The sequence below is a fragment of the Scomber japonicus genome, chromosome 7 (assembly GCF_027409825.1).
Source record: "Scomber japonicus isolate fScoJap1 chromosome 7, fScoJap1.pri, whole genome shotgun sequence".
Classification (NCBI taxonomy): domain Eukaryota; kingdom Metazoa; phylum Chordata; class Actinopteri; order Scombriformes; family Scombridae; genus Scomber; species Scomber japonicus.
This window is the reverse complement of record NC_070584.1, coordinates 7859809-7881863: the sequence shown is the minus strand read 5'-3', so window position 1 is coordinate 7881863 and position 22055 is coordinate 7859809. Positions and strand designations below refer to the sequence as shown.

Below are 22055 nucleotides of genomic sequence, written 5' to 3'. Positions count from 1 at the left end.
ATGGTTCACTCAAAGTATCCTCGTGCAAGATTTTAATGATCAAAGCCTTTGTAAACTTCTGGGGTTCCATCAAGGGGATTGAATTTGGCTTTCCTTTCAGTGATAGTGAGAATGTGCATTTTGCAATTGATCAAGCGATTGCACGTAATGCGACCTCAAGCCCAGAATTCCTTTTTGATGCTTTTTTCTTTCCTGTGGTCCTGATCAGCTGGACCAGACCAAACGATGTACCATAAATGTACAATATATGTATATATACATATTTATATAATGTATAAATACTGAGAAATGAGAAATTGGTCTACTAATAGAGATTCTGCCATACAGTTACATATACAGGTATCTACCACATTGTATCTGGTAATTGTGTGAAATGGTTTTGATCATTAGAACAGCTTCATGGTAATATGAGACAAAAAAGCTTCTAGATTGGAAAGAAATGCACCATGTCATAATATATATGTTCATAGAAAAATGCATGTATGGTGATATCTTATCATGTTCCTTTGACTGCCATTTTCACAAGACAGGAAGCAAACTATATAATAAATAGACCCAAATGAATAGGTAAGTCTGGAAATGACTTCACCTTGAATTAAGTTCAACTTTCTCTGCATCCCAGCGACCCTGAAGCTGCATGGCCTCTTTGAGCTTCTCCTTCAGCTGTCTCTCCAGAGCTGACATCTCCACACCACTAGAGGTGCTCTCCTGTGTTACTCTGGCCTCCATGTTCATACAGGCAACATGCAGCTGCTGGCTGGCAGCAACACACTCCCCGCGCATATCAGACAGAGTCCTGTTGAAGAGAGTCATGCGCGTCAGGGTTTAGAAAGTGTGTCAGACACATGAAAAGGTAAGAAAAGATGACGTGCTGTTTTTTTCACTCCTACAGTTGTGAGCCATTAGTCTAATTAAACAACAGTCTGTTTGTATTTGAAAAGGATGGATGTCTGTAGTGATTAAGCTCCGGGATCAGGGCTCACTTTGAAGTGCATTCAGTTTAAGTTACAGAGCAGCCTGTGACATGATCACAGCCGTCTACGAGCTGAGCAATCACTATTAAAGCAAATTACTCTTCAGTGCTGCTCACAGTGGTTGGACATGATAGAAGCCAAGTCTTACAGGGCTCAAGCTATGTGCTGATGGATGATTTCAACAGTGAGCAAAGACACCTTAAGCTATCTGTCCCCCCAGTGAGGAAACAATGAGCAGGGAGACTGGCGACCCTGTTGACCTGCTCCACTTTGATGCTTGGCTTAGAGAGATGGATTGTGGTTGCAGTCGTGAGTGTGAGACACAAGAGAGAGAGAGAGAGAGGCGGGGGTTCTTGTGGAATCCCGAGTCACCGGAGGGATTCTGGCAGCGCGCCATGCTCACCTGTCAGTGAAAGTCCTTAGCTGGCTGAAAGTGCTCCGCAGGGAGGCGGCCTGGCGCCACAGGGCTCTGACACGAGCCTGTTCACGACTCAAGCGGGAGGAGCACGTCTGCACAGAGAAGCACACAACAAGGGGACATGGAACTGGAGGGGTGGGTGGCAAGGGTCGCCTAAAGCAAGCGATGGCACCTTTCATTTTTATTGTGATCCCAAACAGATGCAACACTGGAACTCCTGGACACACACTGGCACACATACAAGTAATTGGATTTCCCTGAATCAACAGATGTAGCCCATTTACAGCACGAACGCCAGATTGTTTGCACAAAATTTTCCTCCCCCTCAGCAGTTGGAATGTTTTCACAGGAAACAACAACTCAAAAATCATAGCAATGAAACGAACAGGGAATGAGAGTGAATAGTCGAAACTGGCTATGAATGGAATTCCTACCCCATGTGAACTCAACAGGACTTTAATTGCACAATCTCTGCGCAGAGAGGGATAAACTTGAGCTTTCCCTGTTGCTTTTCTGACTCAAGCACTTCATTTTTGTGGTTTTTCGCTCACCTCTTGCTCTCTGCGCAGACGGGTATCACACAACTCGATGTCTTCGCGGGCCTTCCACAAGCTCTCTGTTAGCCCTTGGTTGACTGTGCCTGCCTGCTCCAGTTGTTCCCGTAGCATAGAATTGACTTGGCTGAGGCTGGCACACCTGGAAATAACAAGTTTTATGACACGGGGAGTACTTGGAAAGAACTTTAATACTTCTCAGACAAACAAGTGTCATGACACCTTCCAATGATCCCCCAACAGCTCTCAAACCCCATCACTCATACTGCCAGTATATCAGCCTTAGATTTCCAGCTTTTAGATCCACCCATGCCTACCGCACTTACAGGGTGAACATGTGTGACAGTTTTATAACATCTGTGTCAAGATAGATTTAATTTCAACCAGATCTGCTTGTAGAGTCATTTACAAAAATGTTTACATCATTCTCACACTCAACACACCCTATTACAGTAAAGCATGCCACATCGCTACGTTGAGTTATCTGTCTGAGAGGGAGCCAAGTCCGTGTTTGCATGTATGTGGCGATGATTCTGTTTAAAGGGGAATGAGACACAGGGAAGGAGGGATTCAGTAATCCCGACAACAAGCAAAAACATATAAGTAATGGTTGTCGGCTTAATCTCGACATTACGAAGTACTTAAGATGGATAAAGCTCGGTAACTGTGCAGTAAGTGACATTTTAGGCAGTGAAAATTATCAGGTCCTGGCAAAGTTTCTGCCTTGGGCATTTCAAATAAAGTTCCATGACTGTATAAATCATAGGGTATTAAAATCTGGCCTCAGCTGCAGAGCTTGGCCCACACTTAATGTGAAGCATCATTAAAATGCTTTGGAGGAGAGAGCCAACATAGTGCCACTAATTTTCTCTGACAAATTGGATGCTGAGATTATCTGCCAAGGGCAGGTTCTGCCTTCTCCCTGAAGCATGGGCAGGGAAAAAACAGCAGGAAGGCTGCAGAAACTGCTGGGGATATCTCTGGTCCACACATTTTTCAGAAATATTACAGCTAGAGTTCTGCTTCTCAACAAGAAAAAGAGAAAGCAAAACAGGAGCAAAGTTCTAGTAGGTTTATCTGTATATTTACTGCTCTAAGTCTGCATCTAAACAGGGACTTCCTGTTGTTGTAGGTTTTCTAAATTTCTGGATTCCAAATGTTGTGTGCTTTTTCTGAAACTCTTCCAATATGTACTGCTTAGGAATACAGAATATGAGCTAGTTTCCTTGCTTGGGGGGAACCTGGCTACCTGAACTGGAAGGCACTCCTCACTCACCTCCTCTGCTCCTCCTCCAGCTGAATAGACTTGTTCTGGACAGCCATGTTGAGATCTTGCTCTGCCTGCTGCAGACGCTGGGTTGAGTCCAGGTGGGCCTGCAGCTGAACACACACACACACACACACACACACACACACACACACACACACACACATACATACAACCACCAACTCGGACATCAGCATTACTGGCATCCTGATAACCCTTCAGTGTATGGTAGCAGTAGTAAGTTTGCAGTTACCTAATATTTATAAAGAAACATAATTACAGTGGAAATCTGCTAATACAAATTCTCCGTGGGTGCCGCTCAGCCAAGAATAATATTTGGATGAATAAAATACATTTAAATACAAGCCAAAATCTTATTCACAACATTAAAGTCCGTGTTTTACTTACTTAGTTATGAATGATTCCTTCACCGGTTTAGAGATTTTCATTGCTTGCATAAACAACCGGATTCAAACAAATTGGCATAAAGAAAGATTATATTGCAACACAATTCTTCTGGTTCAAAGTTCTCGTGGCTAAATGAATTATAACAAGTTAAAGAAAAAAACATTTCGATTCCATGGGACAAACATGAGTTTAAAAGTCCCCCCTCTACACAACTTATTGTTACTTCAGTTGGATGTTGCAGAATGATGTATGTGCAGAGTTTGGCTGTTTTCACATTCAGCTGCTGAAAGTTTCTCTGTGCTCACCTCAAAATCGGAGTGGAAGTTGTGCAGCCACAAGAAGGATTTGTAACATCGCAACTAGTTTGGAGCCAGTTGTGGTCCAATATGTAACTTACACGAGTGCGATGTGGCAACTTGAAACCTCCAGTACACAAACACTGAGGATGGACTTCACAGTGAAGAAGGAGACATCTTGTATTCAACAGTTTAGACTTTTAAGAGGAAAAATTCTTGCATATTTATAAATTGTGGATTTTTTAATCAGAAAGAAGGAGTAGTGGTAGTGGTGAGGATTATTATTTCATATGTCTTTAAACATCTGGAAAAAAGGCATGTGGAGGGGATCTTTATTGCCATATTTAGGATATTACCACTTTCTAACTTTCGCCCAGTTGGCTCTAATGAGCAGATTGGTCTATATATGACTCTAGTGGGTACTTTGACTTTTTGAACATCATGCAACAATTTTGACATACCAATAATCTCATCTTCTCAGACTCTGAGGTCTTTACCAGCACCTGCTCTTCTAGTTCTCCACACCTCCTCTTATATTGAAGAACCTGTTAGAAAACAAGCATAAGGTGTGCAGTTTGAGCCAAAGGAACCATTCAAGATTTCTGACTGGTGAGCTCCGTTTCCAGTCTGCACCTTAGTCTGCAGCTTCTGAACAAGTTGTGCCTGTCTCTGCTGGGCCTCCTGGTAGACCTGCAGTCTTTGTCTGTAAGCTCTCTCTTTGCTATAAAACTGCAGGGATCCTGCTGATACACTGTCCTGGTCTGAGTCCACTCCTGACTGCAGCATCAGTATCTGATTGAGATGGATGGAGAGAGGGAACAAATTAACTTAAAGGCTTTAAGCTGATTACATTCTGTTTTATTGGCAGCGTGTCACAGAGGTGTTGATTAAAGTTAATGGTCATTTTAGTGGTTGCTGTGGTGGTGTTGTACTGGGTTATGTGCACATCCTGTCGTTCACAAGGATTTATTGCATACCAAATGTGTTAGATTACACTTTATTACACTTATCAATCTGAGATACCAATGATTAATGATCACATAGCATATGTAACAGTCTACTGTCGGTTGTGTTTGAAAAAAAAAAGAAGTTAATGCATGGGAGGTTTGTACAATGCATGTTTGAGGAATTTCACATATGCGTTTTAATGCCAAAAAGAACATATTACTTTACACCACTCATGATGGGTAATTTCTATGATGACATGATTCAGTGACATCAATACTGATGAGGTTTAAAATGTGTACAGTATGTTTCCCACAAGAGCAGAAACCCCATAATGATCCATGTTTGATTGACGAGACAAATCTAGAGACTCACTGTATTAATTTAGTGTGATGATTGGACAAACAGTGGCTAGACCAGAAAAATATGGCACAGTAGCCTGCAGATTGTCTGAGTACAGTATGTTTGTATGTTGATGTTTATGCAAGTGTGACTTTGCGTCTGTCAAATGCATTGTAAAACATTTCTCATGGTGGAATCTCATATCCTCTCCCGTATCTGAAATCCAAATGTCCTGTAACCTCTCAACCTCACACAACCTAAACTCCCTCTGAACCACCCACTCTCTATGCTGGTGCCAGACACCCTGTCCTCGCTAATACAAACCACATGGCCCCAGAGCACTACAACACACTGCGTGCCTCCAGCTGCCCTTGCCGACTTCTCATTTAAAAAAGAGAGGAAGGGAGCGAGAAGCTAGAGAGAGAGCCCCCTCCCCTGCAACACACTCCAAACCACCATCCAAGCCCTTCAAATCAACCCTGCGACCCGCTCCCTCCCTCCTCTCCTCTCCTCTCTTCTGTACCTCATCTCTTCTCTGGGTGCTTAATCTCTCCAGCAGTCTCCAAGAGAGCCAAGACAATAGTCTCACTGTTCAACACTGGACCCAGCCACTTTGCCACCATTATTAACACATTTTCAAATGCCCTTTTCAGAATTTTATGCTACAAACTACACCAACGGCCATCGTGCGCTTGGCTATGTGCTTTCTGTGTTTTTCTCCAAGGACCTGGAGAGCACAAAAGCTTCTTTTTACTGCCCGTTGTTGAGGTGACAGCTTTAGGGACTGAGAAGGGAGGAACAACATGGGCGGAGTGTTTGAAACACACAGAACTGCAGCAGCTGTGTTTAAAGGGACTCCTGGAAACAGCTGTGTGTGGAGCATTAGTGATTATGCATCTTTTCAAGTATTTTGGCACAACTGTAGCAATAACACTGACTTACTAACAAGCAATGTACTTTGTGAATACACCTTCAATACATGGCCGCAGCACACAAGTTTTACTGTATTACAGCACATGAGAACAATCTGTAGCTATGGAGAATTATAGAGGGGTCTCATGCTGTTACAGTTTTTTACCACAACAATGTAGTTCATATACATAGATTGTGGTTAATGTTCACAAATAACTTGAAGTCACCCTTGTAATTTCACGCTCATAAATGCGAGACGCTAAATCGTTTTCACATATTTTCCACCAGTAAGATTCTAGTAAGTAAGTAAGATGGAGCAACTGTGGCTGGATTAGCCTATTTGGGGGTCCTCATGTAAAAATGGCCTTTGTGCATCATCACCACCAGCATCTATCTCTGTCTTGTGTACTGTCACCTAGAAATAAACACATTTAAAAAAAACATTTATTTAGTATATATAAGTATACACCAAGTGAACGCAATGCAACCTACAATAACTGATTTTTGGCCACTTGGGGGCAGCAGAAACAAGCTTTGAATGCAACACTGTTACGATTATCACCATTTAAGTTGATAGCTAGCTTGTTAGGAAACAGCTGCATATTTATAAATCCAGCAGATGCGGGTCAATATTAGCATTCCTACTTCTGGGGGAATCTACAGTTTATACAATATAACCAATGTTCTAAGAGGTAGGGAAATGAGGTCTGATGTGTTGTATTGAGTGTACCGACTGAAAGGAAAACGTGGCGTGCCACTATGTCCACCAGCTAGTTGCTAATTTTGTCTGTCAGTCATTCAAGGCTGGGAAGGTTGTGTACAGTGAGATTTAGAGCTTTTTAGCACAACACAGCTGCCTTCTTTGGCAGAAAATGATTTATGAGAGAGGTTAGAGGAAAACGATGAGCTGAAAGATGCTATGAAGCTCCACAAAGCTAAGAGGAACTGCAGCGTTAGACGATAAATCTCTATAGCTTCACATACAGTACGAGTCACCAATCAATTCATTGCTAATCTACAAACATTGATTATAGCTGTATTAATAATGAAACTACTAAAATACTTTGTGCCATGGCTCCCTTTTATAATAATATCCCAAACAGACACATTTTTTAAAAGATATGTTTTGAGGCATTTGTGCCTTTAATGGACAGCTGATAGTGGAGAAGCAGACAGGAAACAGGAGGAGAGAGAAGGACATGACATGGGTCCCCAGCCGGGGGTCCATACAAGGACATTACGGATACGAGGCATAACGCAGTAAACATTTGGCTACCAAGGTGCTCCCAATATTCCAATAACCTTATATGATACACACAATGAATCTTGGGCTTTTGTGGCTTTTAAGAGTCTGTGGCTGCAGGACAACAGCCTCTACTGTCCAGTTAAAAGTTCAGCATTAGTGGAGACTCACCACTGTAAATCTTCAATGTCATATCGCAACCTCGAGTCAGAAACACGGCCATAACTTTTCTCACTTTGACCTGGAGTTGTGTTTCCTGAGCTATGTGTGGTCTACCTAAAATGCAGACATACACACAACCTACAGCTGGATTGTCAAGCCAATTACACACTTTTTTGATTTGTTTCTATAAAAACAAAGTGTTTAATTGTGAAATAATCCCACATTTTTTGCATATTGTATGCAGCATGTGTTGTCTGCTGCTCCTGTAGACTCCACCCTCCTTACCTTCCTGTGCACTCAGTGACCAGGTGTCTCTGGCAACTCCTCCAGGTCCCCACCCTGCCCTGATGAGGAGTGTTGTTTGTGCTTTTTCATACATAGCTGCAGTGTGTGGGCTTCTTGCCAGTGCCTCGCCCCTGCTCCGCACACTACAGAGAGGACGCTTTTTTTTTTTAATGGTTTCTCCCCAGTCAGCTGTAAAGCAGGAGGCCGCGGGCTGCTCTGGATTAACCATGCTCCATGCAGGAAGCTCCCAAGAGGGCGCCATAACAGTCTGCTGTGGAGACCCCCGCCTTTGCTAAACTCCCCTACACCACCATCTACTCCGCTGCTCTGTTTGCATCATTAAATCTCATCACCCTCATCTCCAAGTGTGCTTGAACTCATTGTTCATCACAACACACCCTTCCATTGGTGACTGTAAAAAGGCAAAAGAGAGAGGCGAGTAATCCCAGAACTCCATCTGCCCTAACTCGGGGGCTTACAGGGCTTACTGGGGGCCCAGAAGTGTGCTCACTGAACACCCTTTCTATTTACGATCTGCCTCAGAGTACAATCACTCTCCAGCAGCCTCAACGGCCCCCTAACGTGGGCTGAGCCCAGTCCTAACATAGCCTAACTCTTTGAGGTCATCTACTACCATTCAGCAACAATATTCAAGATGCAATTTATACGAAAACAGCCTTTTCGTCATGGTATGTTTTATGCCTCCATATGGTTGCTATGGTTCCTTTTTTTTTTTTTTTTTCACTCCCAAGTATCTGTTTCTTGAGCCCCCGCTTATGTTTCCAAAGTAAAAAGACTTTTCCGCCTCTTAAAATGTGCTTTGAATTAGCTTTTTATATTTCTTGATATTTATGATTTGTGCCACTCCTTGTATTGTCTCTTTTGATGAATATTTCAAACAACATCAAGGGATAATCTCGCTTTGATTCATCTGCCAACAAGCAACAAGAGAATCATTTTCAAGGCCCTCGTGAAGGCTTTGGTGTTTGGGCCAAAGCTTGCTGCCTTGCTCATGTGGTAGATCAAAATCCAATCCATTTCAGTTACCATGTTATGATTGCAATATTCTCCCGCTGACCTAATGTCACAACATTTGGAGATCTGATAACTCACCAGTTTATCTAATCTTTCAGCTGGGGTTCTTTTTTTTTGTGTGAAATGCCTTGCAGTCATTCCTCTCCTCTTTTATAAGCATGCAGCGCTGGCATTGTTGGGTTCGTACCTATTTATCTACACACAGATACACATCCAGGCACATCCAGCGACTACTCCACATCCTCGGTCTCTGTCTTTGTATCTCTGATTCACTCGGGGCGACATCTGGCCATGAGCGCACCAGTCCAGCCAGCATGTGAAGGGTTACAGCTGCAATCGTTTTCCCTGGCTTGGCCTGGGCCCAGAGGCTTAATAAAGGGAATTAATGGAGTGCACTATCTGTCAAATTCCTAAACACAGCTGGAGCGGATGTCCATCGCCCCCAAGCTGCCCAAAACTTACTATCCTACTTCAACAACATACCCGTCCCCCCCCCCCTTCGCGTTACCCCCTGAGTGCTGACTCTGTGAAAGAGCCCCAGCTGATTGTGAAAGCTGTTTATGTATCATCACTGGCGGTAATTACACAACGTGGGATAACAAACAGGGAGAATGGAAGTGAGGAGGGGGCGAGCGAGTAGAGTGGAGTGGAGTGAACTTTTCAGTTTGTGGGGACAGCTGCTGCGATGGCATACAGGGGGGATACAAGTGATCTGTGTAAAGACAGCCAAACTAATAATACATGCAGTGTACTCACACAAGCATGCGGCTGCAAGGGCGGCGTAACGCTCAGCACGGTGCCCGCGGCAAGGACGGCGCCACACATACACCCACTGGAGTCAGCTCAAGACTTCACATCTGATTAGATGGCTTTGACATGTGAAAAAGAACTGAAAAGTGCGCTAAATGTTTGACTTTAAAGTCAGGTAACATGAGCAGCCTAATGTCAAACGTTGAAAAGGTTTAATGGAATACTTTCATCAGGATTTCTGCGCCGGGGATGGGCTTTTAGGCGTATTTTCTCTGGGGAATGGCAATTAATTTTTACAATTTCGTGATAGTTGACAGAGTCCGACTTTTTTTGGCAGCGCTCCATGCAAACTGCAGCCTATATGAAAGGGGTTTGTGCCAGGAGGAAAAACACACTGGAAACAGAGGTTGGGGGGGGGGGGCTAGCAGGGTGAAAGGGGACAGTAACACAATCCCTAAAAACAGACTTTATCAGCTCCAGCTATGTTTGACAGGGTTCTTGTGCAGGAACTCAGGGGGATTGGAGATATCAGAGGGCGCCGGCGAATGGCAGTTGGTGTCAGAAATCATTCAGCAAGACTTTATCTTTATCCAACTGACTGCCGCGCTGCAGTATTGTGCAGCCCGCTCGCTAAAGCAGTCGAGGCAGTAGAGGTATGAATGTCCGTGTCTGAGAAAATGCACACTGGCAGGACTCCAAAAGCAACACAGAGGGTTCAGAATTCACCCCAACATGCTCTCCAACCTCCCCGAGGCCGTCCAACTCGCAAACTGGGTCAAGGTTTATCCCGGTTCAGGTGCAATTTGCCAGGGTCACCAGAGATCACGCTGAGTGACTTAACAGAGACACAGAGGAAGGCTTTCAGAGTCCAGGTGTGATTTCACCAGTATTGCGTTAACGGTCTGCTGTCAAGTCAAAAAGAGTCAAGGATAGCTGGGGAAATGTGGGGATTTGGGGATAACTAGGTTTGCTTCTCAACTGTCACGCAGCTGACACTCTGACACAGCTATCAATTACATGTGACAACTATATACTGTGGAGAGGTTCAATACAATGACAGAAAACACTCTGCTCTGCTGTCTATTGTTATTTTGCATCTGCTGGGGAGTTACTAAGCAACAAATACTTGAATACAGTAATATAGACGAAGAGATTAAAGCTCAAGGAGCGATTAACACCTCACTGCGGTTTTGAAGTTTCTTTGTCTTTGGCTCGGTATATAGTGGAATGAAAATGACCTGGTCACATTGCATCAACCTGATCATAAAGTTTATGGAGCACATTGGCCTCAAAGTAGTTATGAGAGCTGGTAGTTTGACTGTTGGAGTTGACAGAAGGGTGAACTCCAGCTGTGACCCTGTGGCTGTAGGATGGTTGTCACTGAATGGGTAAGGGGGGTAACCTGGTCATCACAGGTGTTGAGTGCACATAAGCAACAGTAAAACTGCACTGTAGACGCTACACTGAAGGTGGAAATGTACACTTATACTTGAAGAAATGAAGAATTATAAGTTATGTGAGACAAGTTTTAATTACCAGGAAAATTATCCAGTGAAATAATATGGCAGCTAGGACTAATGCTTACTTGAATGCCTCTGAAAGGATCTCAAGAACCAGCAACAATTTTGTAAAGTACTTTTCAACAAAATATTAAATAGTAAAAAGAATATGGAGTAATGGATAATACAGGACTGGGTGATATGACACAAATCACATCAATATGAATATTTTCCTTATTTTTTATGTGTAAGATTTTCTGATTTATGTTTATTGCATTAACTATGTTTCACTGTTATTCCTTACCATCCAAACATACCGATTTCTTTATATAGACAACAAAGACTACAATAACTCAGTGAGTCATGTGTTATATTGAATTGATGACAATGTATGTGATGTGTTGGCTTTACTTACAGTTTGCTTGGAGTGATCTCATGCCAATTAGTGGTCAGTAAATGGTGGAAAGTAAAGAGCATTTACTCATTTCTAGTACTTAAGTATAATTTTGAGAAACTTGTTTTGTGCCTTACTTGAAGGAAATATTGTACTTCTTACTGCACTACATTTTAGTGACTAGTGGCTTTTCAGTTGAACTTTTTTTGAAGAAATACATGATAAGCTTGTGACCTTATGACCTTTTACTAAGAAAACAGTATCTAGAACAGGGGCCCCTTTAAACATTTCAGATGTTCGTGAGTTGTTAGCAGTTCCAGTAAGATTTCCACTCAAACCTCTCATATGGTTTAATTCAAATAACAGTTTGAGGCCTGAAGAGGAAAAAATGATCCAATATTTCACAAAAAAATATTTAAAAAATTCCAAATATTTATGCAAATGCATGTAGCAGTCCAGTCAATCTAATATCATTCACAGGTGTAAAGTTTCAGCAGGCACAGTACTTTTACTTTGGTTACTTTTGCTGATAAGGCTTCTGTACTTTTACTCGAGTAAGATTTTAAATGTAAGGCTTTTACATTATTGTACAGTATTTTTACTTAAGTCAAAGATCTGACTACTTCTTCCACCAATTATGTCAATATACAGTTTGAATTGAGCTGAATTGATCATACTGTGTGTGATATATGAAGGGATATGATGACTTCAACAGTATTATGGGAGTAAATAGAGTATAGTACATTATCTCCACCTGGGTGCCACAGCCAAGTGAGTACATTTGGCTCTGGGACACTGATTAGCACACTGCATTAACATCACATAACAGCAGTGCTGCCAATCAATCATGCTGTTGTGCACAGAAAAATAGGAAGGACGAGACGGCAGCTTTCACCGGAACAGACGAGTCACAACAGGAGTCTCGCAATGAACCTCTTGACTTGTCAGCCGCTGCAAGATAAAACATTCAGCTGTGTTATAATTCCTCTGATCTTTGTAGGTCTCAGGCTTACCCTGCACCTCCACTCCTTGAAAACTACTACTCAGTGTTGTGGGCATCAAATATCATCAACACTTGCTTATGCTTTTTCTATTGAGCGCCTTTTCACACATCTAAAAATACCAACAAAATAAATACGCTATATATATCTGCCAAGCTAATTAGGTTATATTTATAGCCTCGGTTTTAAAATAAGTTCCAAGAGTAAAGTAAGCAGTGGGAGTTCATTAGATTTAAGCAGCAGAATGAGGGCAGTGTTATCACAAATGGCTGCTTTGTGCGCCGGGGAAAAATGAGCTTTTTCTTCGACGGTCTCCAGGGAGGAGGCCGGTGACCTTCACAATTTTCCCCCAAAACAGCAGCCCGGCTACACGGAGGGGCAACCATGGGGGGGCTATGAAGGGAGACGCCGGTCCTCATGAGCATAGGGGGTCTGAGTCTACCTGAACAGACCACAAGGAAACCCTTCATGAACCCCCACTCCCTCCCTCTCTTATTTACACGTACAAACACGTTGCACACATACAGCCACACACACACACACATACACACACAAAGGATGCTTATATGGTTCTTACTGTAATTTATAAACTGTAGTTCCTCAGCTGCTAATAAAAGAAAAATGCATGACATAAAAATGCGCTTGTGCCAAGTTACATTGATTCAACCGTGAGTCTGTGCAGCATATACTCACTTTTCACTACACTACATGCAAAGCTGATTCAACCTTCCCACACTGTTTGTTTGCTCAGAACCAAAAGGCTTTCCCTGCTGGAAAAGAGCATCGCTGCACCGATGTTTACTGTAACCTTATTCCATTTCAAAAGCGTGAAGCTTTTTCGCAGTCAATGCTCCAGTGTGGCTGACCTTCTTGATCTCCTCTCCAAACAAAACTGCACAAAATTCACCCGTCCGCAGCGTTACTGTACACGCTCCAACTCCTCCTGTAAGAGCCGCACAAACATCTGACATTATAAACAATGTTTGCCAACGCATTCTCAGCGGGGGAAACACAGCCAGTGTGGGAAACAGTAAACACTTTCTCGTACAAAACAAGCGAGCTGCTTTAGAGAGACTGATCTGATGAGGTGCGAGTCATCGTAGTGGTTACACATGTTCACGGTAGCGTAGTTATGTTCATGAGCAGGCTAGATCAGATTAGATGATGATGTGTATCAGATGGGCTTCCGAAGAGGATATCACCTGCATCCTTTTTTGTTGTGCTTACTTCTTCAGGTTTTTTTTCCATTTCTGCTGCAGAGTAAACTTTCTACTATAATGGCATGAGTACAATGAATGCTAAAAATCTAAATAATGTTCCACAGCTTGACCTTGACCCAAGAATGTGTCAGTCCTACCCTGTCTGTGAGACCGGCCTGTTTGACTGGTCGCTCGTCACGGTCCGTCTGGCTCGGAGACAGCTGCTCCCTCGAGGCCCTGCTCTCCTCCGGCTCACTGACCTCAGAGCTCTCACCTGGGATTAAGAAACAGATCATGCATACACAAGTGTCAGTCTTACCCCTTGGGATGTATTGATACTGATATCCAGTAAGGCAGTTGAACGCTTTTGTTTTGGCGTTTGGATTACAGTAGTCCTCCTTACCGGTGTCCTGCTCGGCCAGGTTGCCGGTGATGATCTGGCGGATGCGGGTGAAGACAGGCATAGGCGTGACACTGGACTCCTGTCCATCACCTCGGAGTGTCAGAGACCTCTCTCCTGAGCTGCCCTCAGAGTGCAGCAAGGACTCCTCCAGCTTCTACAATCACAAAAATCACACCGACCCTTCACAATGCTGAGCAGTAAAGGCCCAACACGTCAAAGTCAAGCTATGAGGATGACAGTGGAGGAAGGAGTACTTAGATCCTTTGCTTACACAGCTGCAACAGCTGGTCAGTCAATTGAAAAAGTTAATCTGCAACAATTTTGACAATCAAGCAATCATATTAAAAGTTGTTTTCAGTTACCAAAACTTTAGTTGATTGTACAAAATAATCTTAAATAATTTAAATGTTACATTTTATTGACAATTAATCAAACAATCTGCTGATTAATCAATTCTACTTAGTTAATTAGTTGCAGCCCTGTACTTATGTAAAAGTAATAATACCAAATTCAAAACTCATGTGAAAGTAAAATGTACTGGCAACAAATTTTAGTTAGAGAGTCAGAAGTAAAAGTTGTCATTATGCATAATCAACCCTTTAAGAGGTTCATATTATTATATATTTATATTATTGCATTATTATTATCAGCCGGAAATATTTTTAGGTACTTAAGTTTTGGGCATTTTTTTTATCTACAGCGATCAGTAATGGAGGGCGTATTCAGATCCTTTATCTGAATAAAGCAGCAATTCTGCAATATAAAAATACTCCATTGTAAGTAATCTCTAAATCCTGAATTGAAAATGTCACTATAATAAAAGTACACAAGTATTAGTGGCAAAATCCACTTAGTATCAGAAGTCTAAGTGTTCATTATGCAGCAAATGGCCCTGTGACTGTATTACTGATGCATTTATGTGCAACTGGCATTTTACTGTTGTAGCTGGTCGAGGTGGAGCTAATTCTAACAATTTGACATAGTGTTGGGTAGTTTAAGGATATCAGTACATCATAATTCATAAAGTCATTGTGTATTTTGTATATATATATATATATATTCTTTTTGTTTTTTTATCAGTACAGTAACTAGCAGCTGGAGCTGTCTGGTGGAATAAAAAGAGCAATATACCTGACTCTAGACTCTAGTGGAGCAGAAGTATAAAGTCTTAAAATGGAAATGCAGTACAGTAAAAGTTGTGTATGTATCGTACTTGAATGAATACATTTACTTAAATAACATATATTAATTTATCATTGTTTTAATCCCTGCAATACAGCATTTGCTCTGAAGAAAGTGAAGTTAGAGTGCCTCAACAGAAGTGCTGTATTCAATCTCAGCTGCCCAGACTCTACGAACTAACAGCTGATGTGTTACCAACCTGAATCACAGCCTCCAGTCCAGGTGAGTGCGCACCTTGCTCTTGTTGACCGCTCATTGCAGAAACAGCAACTTTTAACAATAAATACGTTAAAGCTGAACCGGCTTCGTTGACAGAAATGTTGCTCTAATGTTAGCTAATTAGCTTTAAACTAATACAACTTTCAGACAGAAAGCAGTCAGCTGTTGAGTCGAACAAAGAATAAACCAGGCATGTCATTAAGACGCTGCAATTAAATAAAGTAAAGCAAAATCACCCTAAACTTTGTCCCAAGAAATTTTAGTAGCGACTGCAGGTATGTAGCTAATCCCAGTTGACGTTTCCAAGGTGACCACGCTCTTCCGGGCCGTTGCCATAGAGATAGAATGCTGGCTTGTTTGTTGCTATGGCAGGGCCGACGCCACGAGCTAAGATACTGGATTCCTATGGGTTAATAATCAATAAACACTGTTGAAATTCTGCTTTCAAGTAGAGCTGAGCATGTTCCAGCACTTTTTATTCATAATTCCAGCATTTCCAGTCGAAAATGAAAGATATACAACAATAATATTACTTAAGCAGTAGCCCACACATCATTTCTACAAAGATTTGAATATTCACAAGCATATTCAATAACACAAGAAGTCATATTTCAAGTCAGATTTCAAACACATGGTACAAATTATAAATAAATACCTACTGGGCAGTCTAGCAAGGCCCTAAAAAAAAAACAAAAAAAACCAAGAATACCTGAGGATCATGTAACACACTATTCTAGGATACGACAACATCCCAGGATTAACATACCATTTGCATTGTAACATAGATATGATAGGAGCACTTCTCTGTAGGCCATTATGTTGAATCTATGGGGAAAAGCTCAGGCCAATGGGATGGGTCTAGAAAGATGGTGCAGACCCCGCTGTAGAACCAAAGTCTAGGCAAGAAGCTCTCCACCTCCCAGTTGTCGGATTCTCGGTTGTAAACCTCCACTTCCACCCCGTAGTCCCCCTCCATGCCTTTCCAATGGCCTCCTGTGACGAACAACATCCCGTCCAGTGCTACCAGGCCTCCGTTCTCATGGAGCGTGTGAAGGAGTTGGACCTGAAGACAGGAAGAATCAACAGAAATTACTTTTCTTGCTGTATTCTTTTTTTGCTTTTAAGTTAGATTCATGCAGCTGAGTGTCTTTTTTTTAATTTCAGTCAGCAGTTGTCCCTTAACCCACCTTCTGCCACATGTTGGCAACTGGATCATAGCAGTAGACTTTCTTAGTGTTGTCAGCAACCAAATAAATAATTCCACCCACACAGACTGACCGAGGGGAGGACAGGTACTTAGGGATGAAGGGGGAACATATGTGGATCCAACTATCTGTAAAAACAAAAGTTGAAAAGTTGTGAAATAGCAGGATATCAAAAGAAAAGAAAAATAACCCCTTAACCAGCAACTTTATAATGATTCAACACAATATATTAGGTGACAATTTGGAATACACAAAGCTACTTTATTAAGTATGGATTGCTAGGGGTGACCATTAGACTAAACATTTAAAGAAAAATGGTAATGGTCTTGATAATGAGATTTCAGATAGTGATTAGCTAAACATGTGGCAGATTAATCACACATTCACTAATTCACATACTGTCTTTCTTTACATCCAGATAATGGAAAGAGTCATCGTTTGACGTAGAACACCACATTTTTAAGTGGAGGTAAGTGTCAGAAAATAACATTGTTTTGGTAACTGTTGGAGCTACAGTATTTGTTCTTTTAAGATTTAATAATTAAATGTTAATTTATTTTAAATTAGTTGGATTATGATATTAGTATCATTTCAGTTAATTTGAGTACTGGTTAATGCTTTTGTTTGGAAAGTACTGTGCAGTTTGAGCACACATGGTGAATCTAATTATATAAGTAGGCAGGCATAGGACCAGCGGGCACTGGGAAGGGTTGATGGTTCTTTATCAGGGCAAGAGAGGCAGCAGACACAATTGCAAAAACAGTAAAATTAGACGCACAAAACTTCATGCTTGCTTGGATAATGGACTTTTTTTTCCCTTTGCAAGATTCATTCCTTAGATGCCTCAGTAGTCATTTGATTTTTGAGTTTATTTATTTATTTTATTTTCATATTAAGGACAAATTGCTGCTATAATAACTAGCATGTAAAATGTTACAACAAATGAGATATTTTTTTTAAGATATATAGGCTGCAAAAGAAATGTTTGTTTATGTATATATTCTGTATATATAAGATTATCAGCTGATATATCGATATCAGATTTTTTCTTACTCTCTAATATCGGAATCAGCCCCAAAAATCCTGTATGGGTCAGGCCCTAACCCATATATTGTATTGTGTTTGAGAAAGTGTACTAGGAAGCAAAGGATTTGGTTAAAACAGTATTAATTACAAAGAATTTTAGAAAAATAGCTGTTCCGAACAATAGTTAGTAATTGTTGAGGAAATCTTTTTAAATGAAAAACTCACACTTGTTTTGAGACTGAAAGAAGCACAACTGGAAGAAGAATGGGCAAAATGGAAATTACTCAAGACTCAAAACAACGAAACTGGAAACGGAGCCATAAATGAGTCGACTAATAAGACTGCATGAATAATGAAAATACTGTGAGAGTATTTCCAGTGTTGCAATTCTTTGCCAGTAAAAATTTGGGTGGGAAAAAAAGCTAATACCTCAGAAATCTGAAGTTTTTATCTGACAGCAGTGATGTGTTGTTTCCAGCATCCTTACCTATGACAGGGTTGAAGCACTGCATGGTCAAAGCATTGTACTTCACTGCACACGAGCCAATCACATAGAGCTTCCCGTGACACGCTGTGGCGGTAAAGTTAGTCACATATTTTAATGCGGGACACGTCAAGGCCCAGGTGTCATTGTAAGGGTCATAATGCTCAACCTCAACACGGTCTGATGTCGTGCCTAAAGGAAATAAATGTAAAAATGAGTGATGAGGTTGGATCATGGTCTCAAAAATGTAATCAAGAAACAAAGAAGCAGCTTAGAAAATGGTCATATTTGAAGCTATTCACCCACAAAGGTGAAATACAAGCACATTCTTTCAAAAAGATCACCTCAGAGGAGCAGAGGTAAGGGCAGATAAGCTACAGAAATTTATCAGTTTTCCACTGCACTGCAGGTTTAAGGCACCACAGGCAGGACTGTATTTATTTTCTTACCTCCGATGACGTAAATCTCCCCGTTGAGCGTTGCCGACGTGTGGTTAGTCCGAGGCCGGAGCATGGGTGCCACAGTAACCCACCTCCCCTCTCTTGTGATGTACTTCCAGGTCTCTGTGGTCGACCAGGTGTTGGTATTCGAACCCCGCGAGCCTCCTGTCAGACAGACAGAGGCACTTTGTCAAAATTCTGACAATGTTTTGCATTCCTCGCAATAAAAACTGATGAGTTCTGCTCAGAACTGTTTATCATTACTTCTTTGCCTTTTGCCCCAAAAAAGCTTTTCAAGTCAGTCTTAAAACAACAGTCAGGTGCTCATATGAACACTGAAAGAGGTTTTCCTCACTGTAATCATTCCTCCTGCTCATGCTGGCTATTAAAAGTTCCCCTTCAAATGAGCTTTCAATGTAAGTGATGGGGGCCAAAATCCACAGCGTGACCACTAGAGCCGACCGATACTGGATTTTTGGGGCCAATGCCAATACTGATATTAGGGAGTATACAAATTCAATATATCACCTGATAATCTTAAGTATACATAAATGCACATTTTTTGCAATGATCCCTCAAATGTGCTCAAACAAACACTTGTGACAAAGACATGTAATGGCAGCATAACATTTTACAGTTAATAACAAACTTGATAATAAACTTTAAAGTATAAAATGACTGATGGACTGAAAAATGACTACTGAAACAATAAATAACCATAGACATAAGACTCCTCTGTTGAGGAGTCTTATTTCTTGTGGGAGGAAACTCTAAAAAGTAAAACAATATATATATATATATCGTTGCATATTGGACAACATCACTTATATCTGTGATAGGCTAATTTTGGCCGATAATATCGGCTGACTGATATATTGGTCGGGCTCTAGTCCACACAGTTATTTTATGCAAAAACCAAAACACAGCTTCACATCAAAAGTAGATGTGAAGCTTATATGAGGCTTCAGCAGTCTGAGTTAGTCACATCAAGTGGATGTCTGCCACATTTACAGTCTTTTTAGCATCAAATTCCCTCTTTGTGTTTCCTCTGACAATGTTTCCGTGTTGAGCTGTGGTGGAAGTATAGTAACAAAAAGAGAGACTTTGGCACTAAAAAGACTGTAATGTTGAAAGATATCTACTTGATTTGACTCATTTGGAAGGCTGAAGCTTCATATTAGCTTCAGATAAATATTTTTGCACAGGAGGATTGTGGATTTTGGTCCCCACTGCCTACACTGTAAGTCGGTATGAATGACTATGACTATGTTGTTTTAAGACGGACTTGAAAAACTGTGAAACCATCCTTTAAAGACTTATACACACTTGACCCACCTGTGACATACACATCGTTATTCAAAGCGACCAAGGAGTAACCCCACTTGTTAGGATTGGGGAAATTCGGGAGCTCATGCCACTGTTCTGCAGAGAAAAAGAAAAGGCAGATTATGTTTGACCATCATTCAGAAAGAGAGGGAAACATGTTAACAGTTTTCACAAATGACAATGACAGATGACAAATCTACACCAGTGAAATCAGGACCATTTAATTGAAAGCAAGTCAAAGTGAGGTTACTGCTCACTGGCCCAAAACAACCACGAAATGTAACTTTTCTGGCACAGCCTCCGATATTGTGGCCAGAGTTGTCATGCCTCAACATGAAACCAACGATCTTAGAATTCTTCCTTAACATGCCTTATGAAAAACATGGACATGGGTACCTTCTTCCAACTCTGCACAATAAAACCCTCGTTTGAGGAACTGAGATGATGATCCAATTTTGTCACATCCAGACCACATTCCTGCAGAGCAGTTTTTCTGTCAGCACTACATTTAATGACCTGCGAGACATCTGCCAAACTGTTTCGAGGGAATCGGACAGACATTTCCCAACAAATTTCTGTTGTGAAATGGATTTTGAACTTAAACAAACTTGAACTTTTTCGGTACGGATCAGGAATGTTTGTACTTGTCCTTGTATTGTAGAAGGCACAATTCCTGGGCAACAATCTCTGCAGCCTCGGATCTCTGTCCTCATCCTCATCGGAGTCATCGTCTGAGTCGTCCAGCGAACGGCCTCCCATTACAAACAGCACCTCTTGCAGGTTTGGTTGCGGACTCTGAGAGTTGACTAGGTCCATGTATTCTGGTGCCAGATCCATTTTCTAAAAATAGCAAAAGTCATGTGATGGGTTTTTTTGAAGTCTACTCAAATAATAGAAGAGAAGACGTGTGGCCAGGAGAAAGTGTGAACTCACTAACCTCTCTGTGAATTTTTTCCACAGCCTCCCTGCAGCTGGGAGAGGCTTGAACCAGGCTGTCCTTCAGCAGGTTGTCAGCCAGGTAGTCCAGGCTAAGTAGGGGGAGACGGCTCAGGTTCAGGAGTTCAAGTAGGTGGCAGAGCCGAGACTCCTTGTGGTGCCCGACCCATTTCAAGATGGCCTCCACACGGGTGCACTCTGACCGGATATGTAGTCCTTCGTGGCTCAGGCAGGAAACCAGCCTGTCTTTTTCCAGTAGTAAAAACTCTTCACTTTGTTGTACTGCCTCAAAGTTCTCCAACAGGAAAGCCCACGCTTTGGCCACCACTTCTGGGCAGCCATGGATGTCCCCAAACTCCAGGATTCCCAGGCAGTTGGTTGCATCAATCTGGTGCTGGAGGTACCTGCTGCACACACTTCTCACGGTCTGGAACTCCAGCTGGCTGGAGGTGCAGATCAATCCCTCCACATTGCTCTGGTTGATGGTCAGTTTGCCCGTGTAGGCAAAGTCCAGCAAGCTGCTGAGGATGTCAGGATCGATATCGTGAAGCTCCACACGTGCTGCTATGCTCTCCATAAACTCCCCTGAGAACATGCAGCGGAAGTACATGCTGCAGAGAGCCAGCACGCTGCGGTGACAGGGGAAGTCCCGGCCCCCCGCACTCAACGTTACATCAACTAGTTTAGGGTGAGACCGGAGGGAGCGCAAGCCCTCCAGGATGCTCTGGGGATGGGAGGACAGGCAGAAGTCCAGGTCATCCACATTGCGCACCATTGCCAATTTTTAAATGGTGATATCAAATGTTAAAAAAAAAATGAGGTCAAATCTTTTTTCAAGCAGAGACGTACACCTGGTGAGTTGAAGGATTACCTGCAAGTGTAAAAGAAATACATAAATATATACGTAAGAAATCATTCTAAAAACATGTTTATTTTTCACAGAAGACCAACAATAACATTATTTAAAATTGGTAGAAGATATTGTATTTTACTTTTTTGATGCAACTTTATCAATTACAACTTAGAACAAATGTAGGTCTGTTCACATTATAGAATTTATAGTCAAATAGAATGTGTTTGTATTCTATGGTGCAAAAAAGCCTACAGGGGAGCTGAAGAGAAATTATGAGTCACTCAAATTTGAACTTAG

The 22055-nt window shown here is 41.7% G+C and overlaps 2 protein-coding genes across 2 annotated transcripts in view; both read right to left on the bottom strand.

Annotated features, from left to right (window-relative positions):
• Positions 1-15525, bottom strand: part of crocc2 (ciliary rootlet coiled-coil, rootletin family member 2) — a 33390-nt gene extending 17865 nt beyond the window's left edge. Inside the window, exons 1-10 of the mRNA XM_053322361.1 lie at positions 15469-15525; positions 14062-14241; positions 13843-13926; positions 13414-13422; positions 4551-4709; positions 4379-4462; positions 3223-3326; positions 1944-2088; positions 1378-1484; positions 590-796 (exon numbers count right to left, since the gene is read on the bottom strand). Of these exons, the coding sequence (XP_053178336.1) occupies positions 590-796; positions 1378-1484; positions 1944-2088; positions 3223-3326; positions 4379-4462; positions 4551-4709; positions 13414-13422; positions 13843-13926; positions 14062-14241; positions 15469-15525 (1136 nt within the window). The remainder of the gene's footprint in view (positions 1-589; positions 797-1377; positions 1485-1943; positions 2089-3222; positions 3327-4378; positions 4463-4550; positions 4710-13413; positions 13423-13842; positions 13927-14061; positions 14242-15468) is intronic.
• Positions 15526-15924: 399 nt separating this feature from the next.
• Positions 15925-21680, bottom strand: klhl30 (kelch-like family member 30). Its single transcript, XM_053322053.1, has 7 exons — positions 20907-21680; positions 20614-20809; positions 19979-20065; positions 18653-18808; positions 18207-18395; positions 16676-16821; positions 15925-16551 (listed from the first exon to the last, which is right to left on the bottom strand). Exons 1-7 carry the CDS (start codon positions 21678-21680, stop codon positions 16303-16305), a joined length of 1797 nt encoding a protein of 598 aa, XP_053178028.1. The 3' UTR covers positions 15925-16302.
• Positions 21681-22055: the final 375 nt, after the last annotated feature.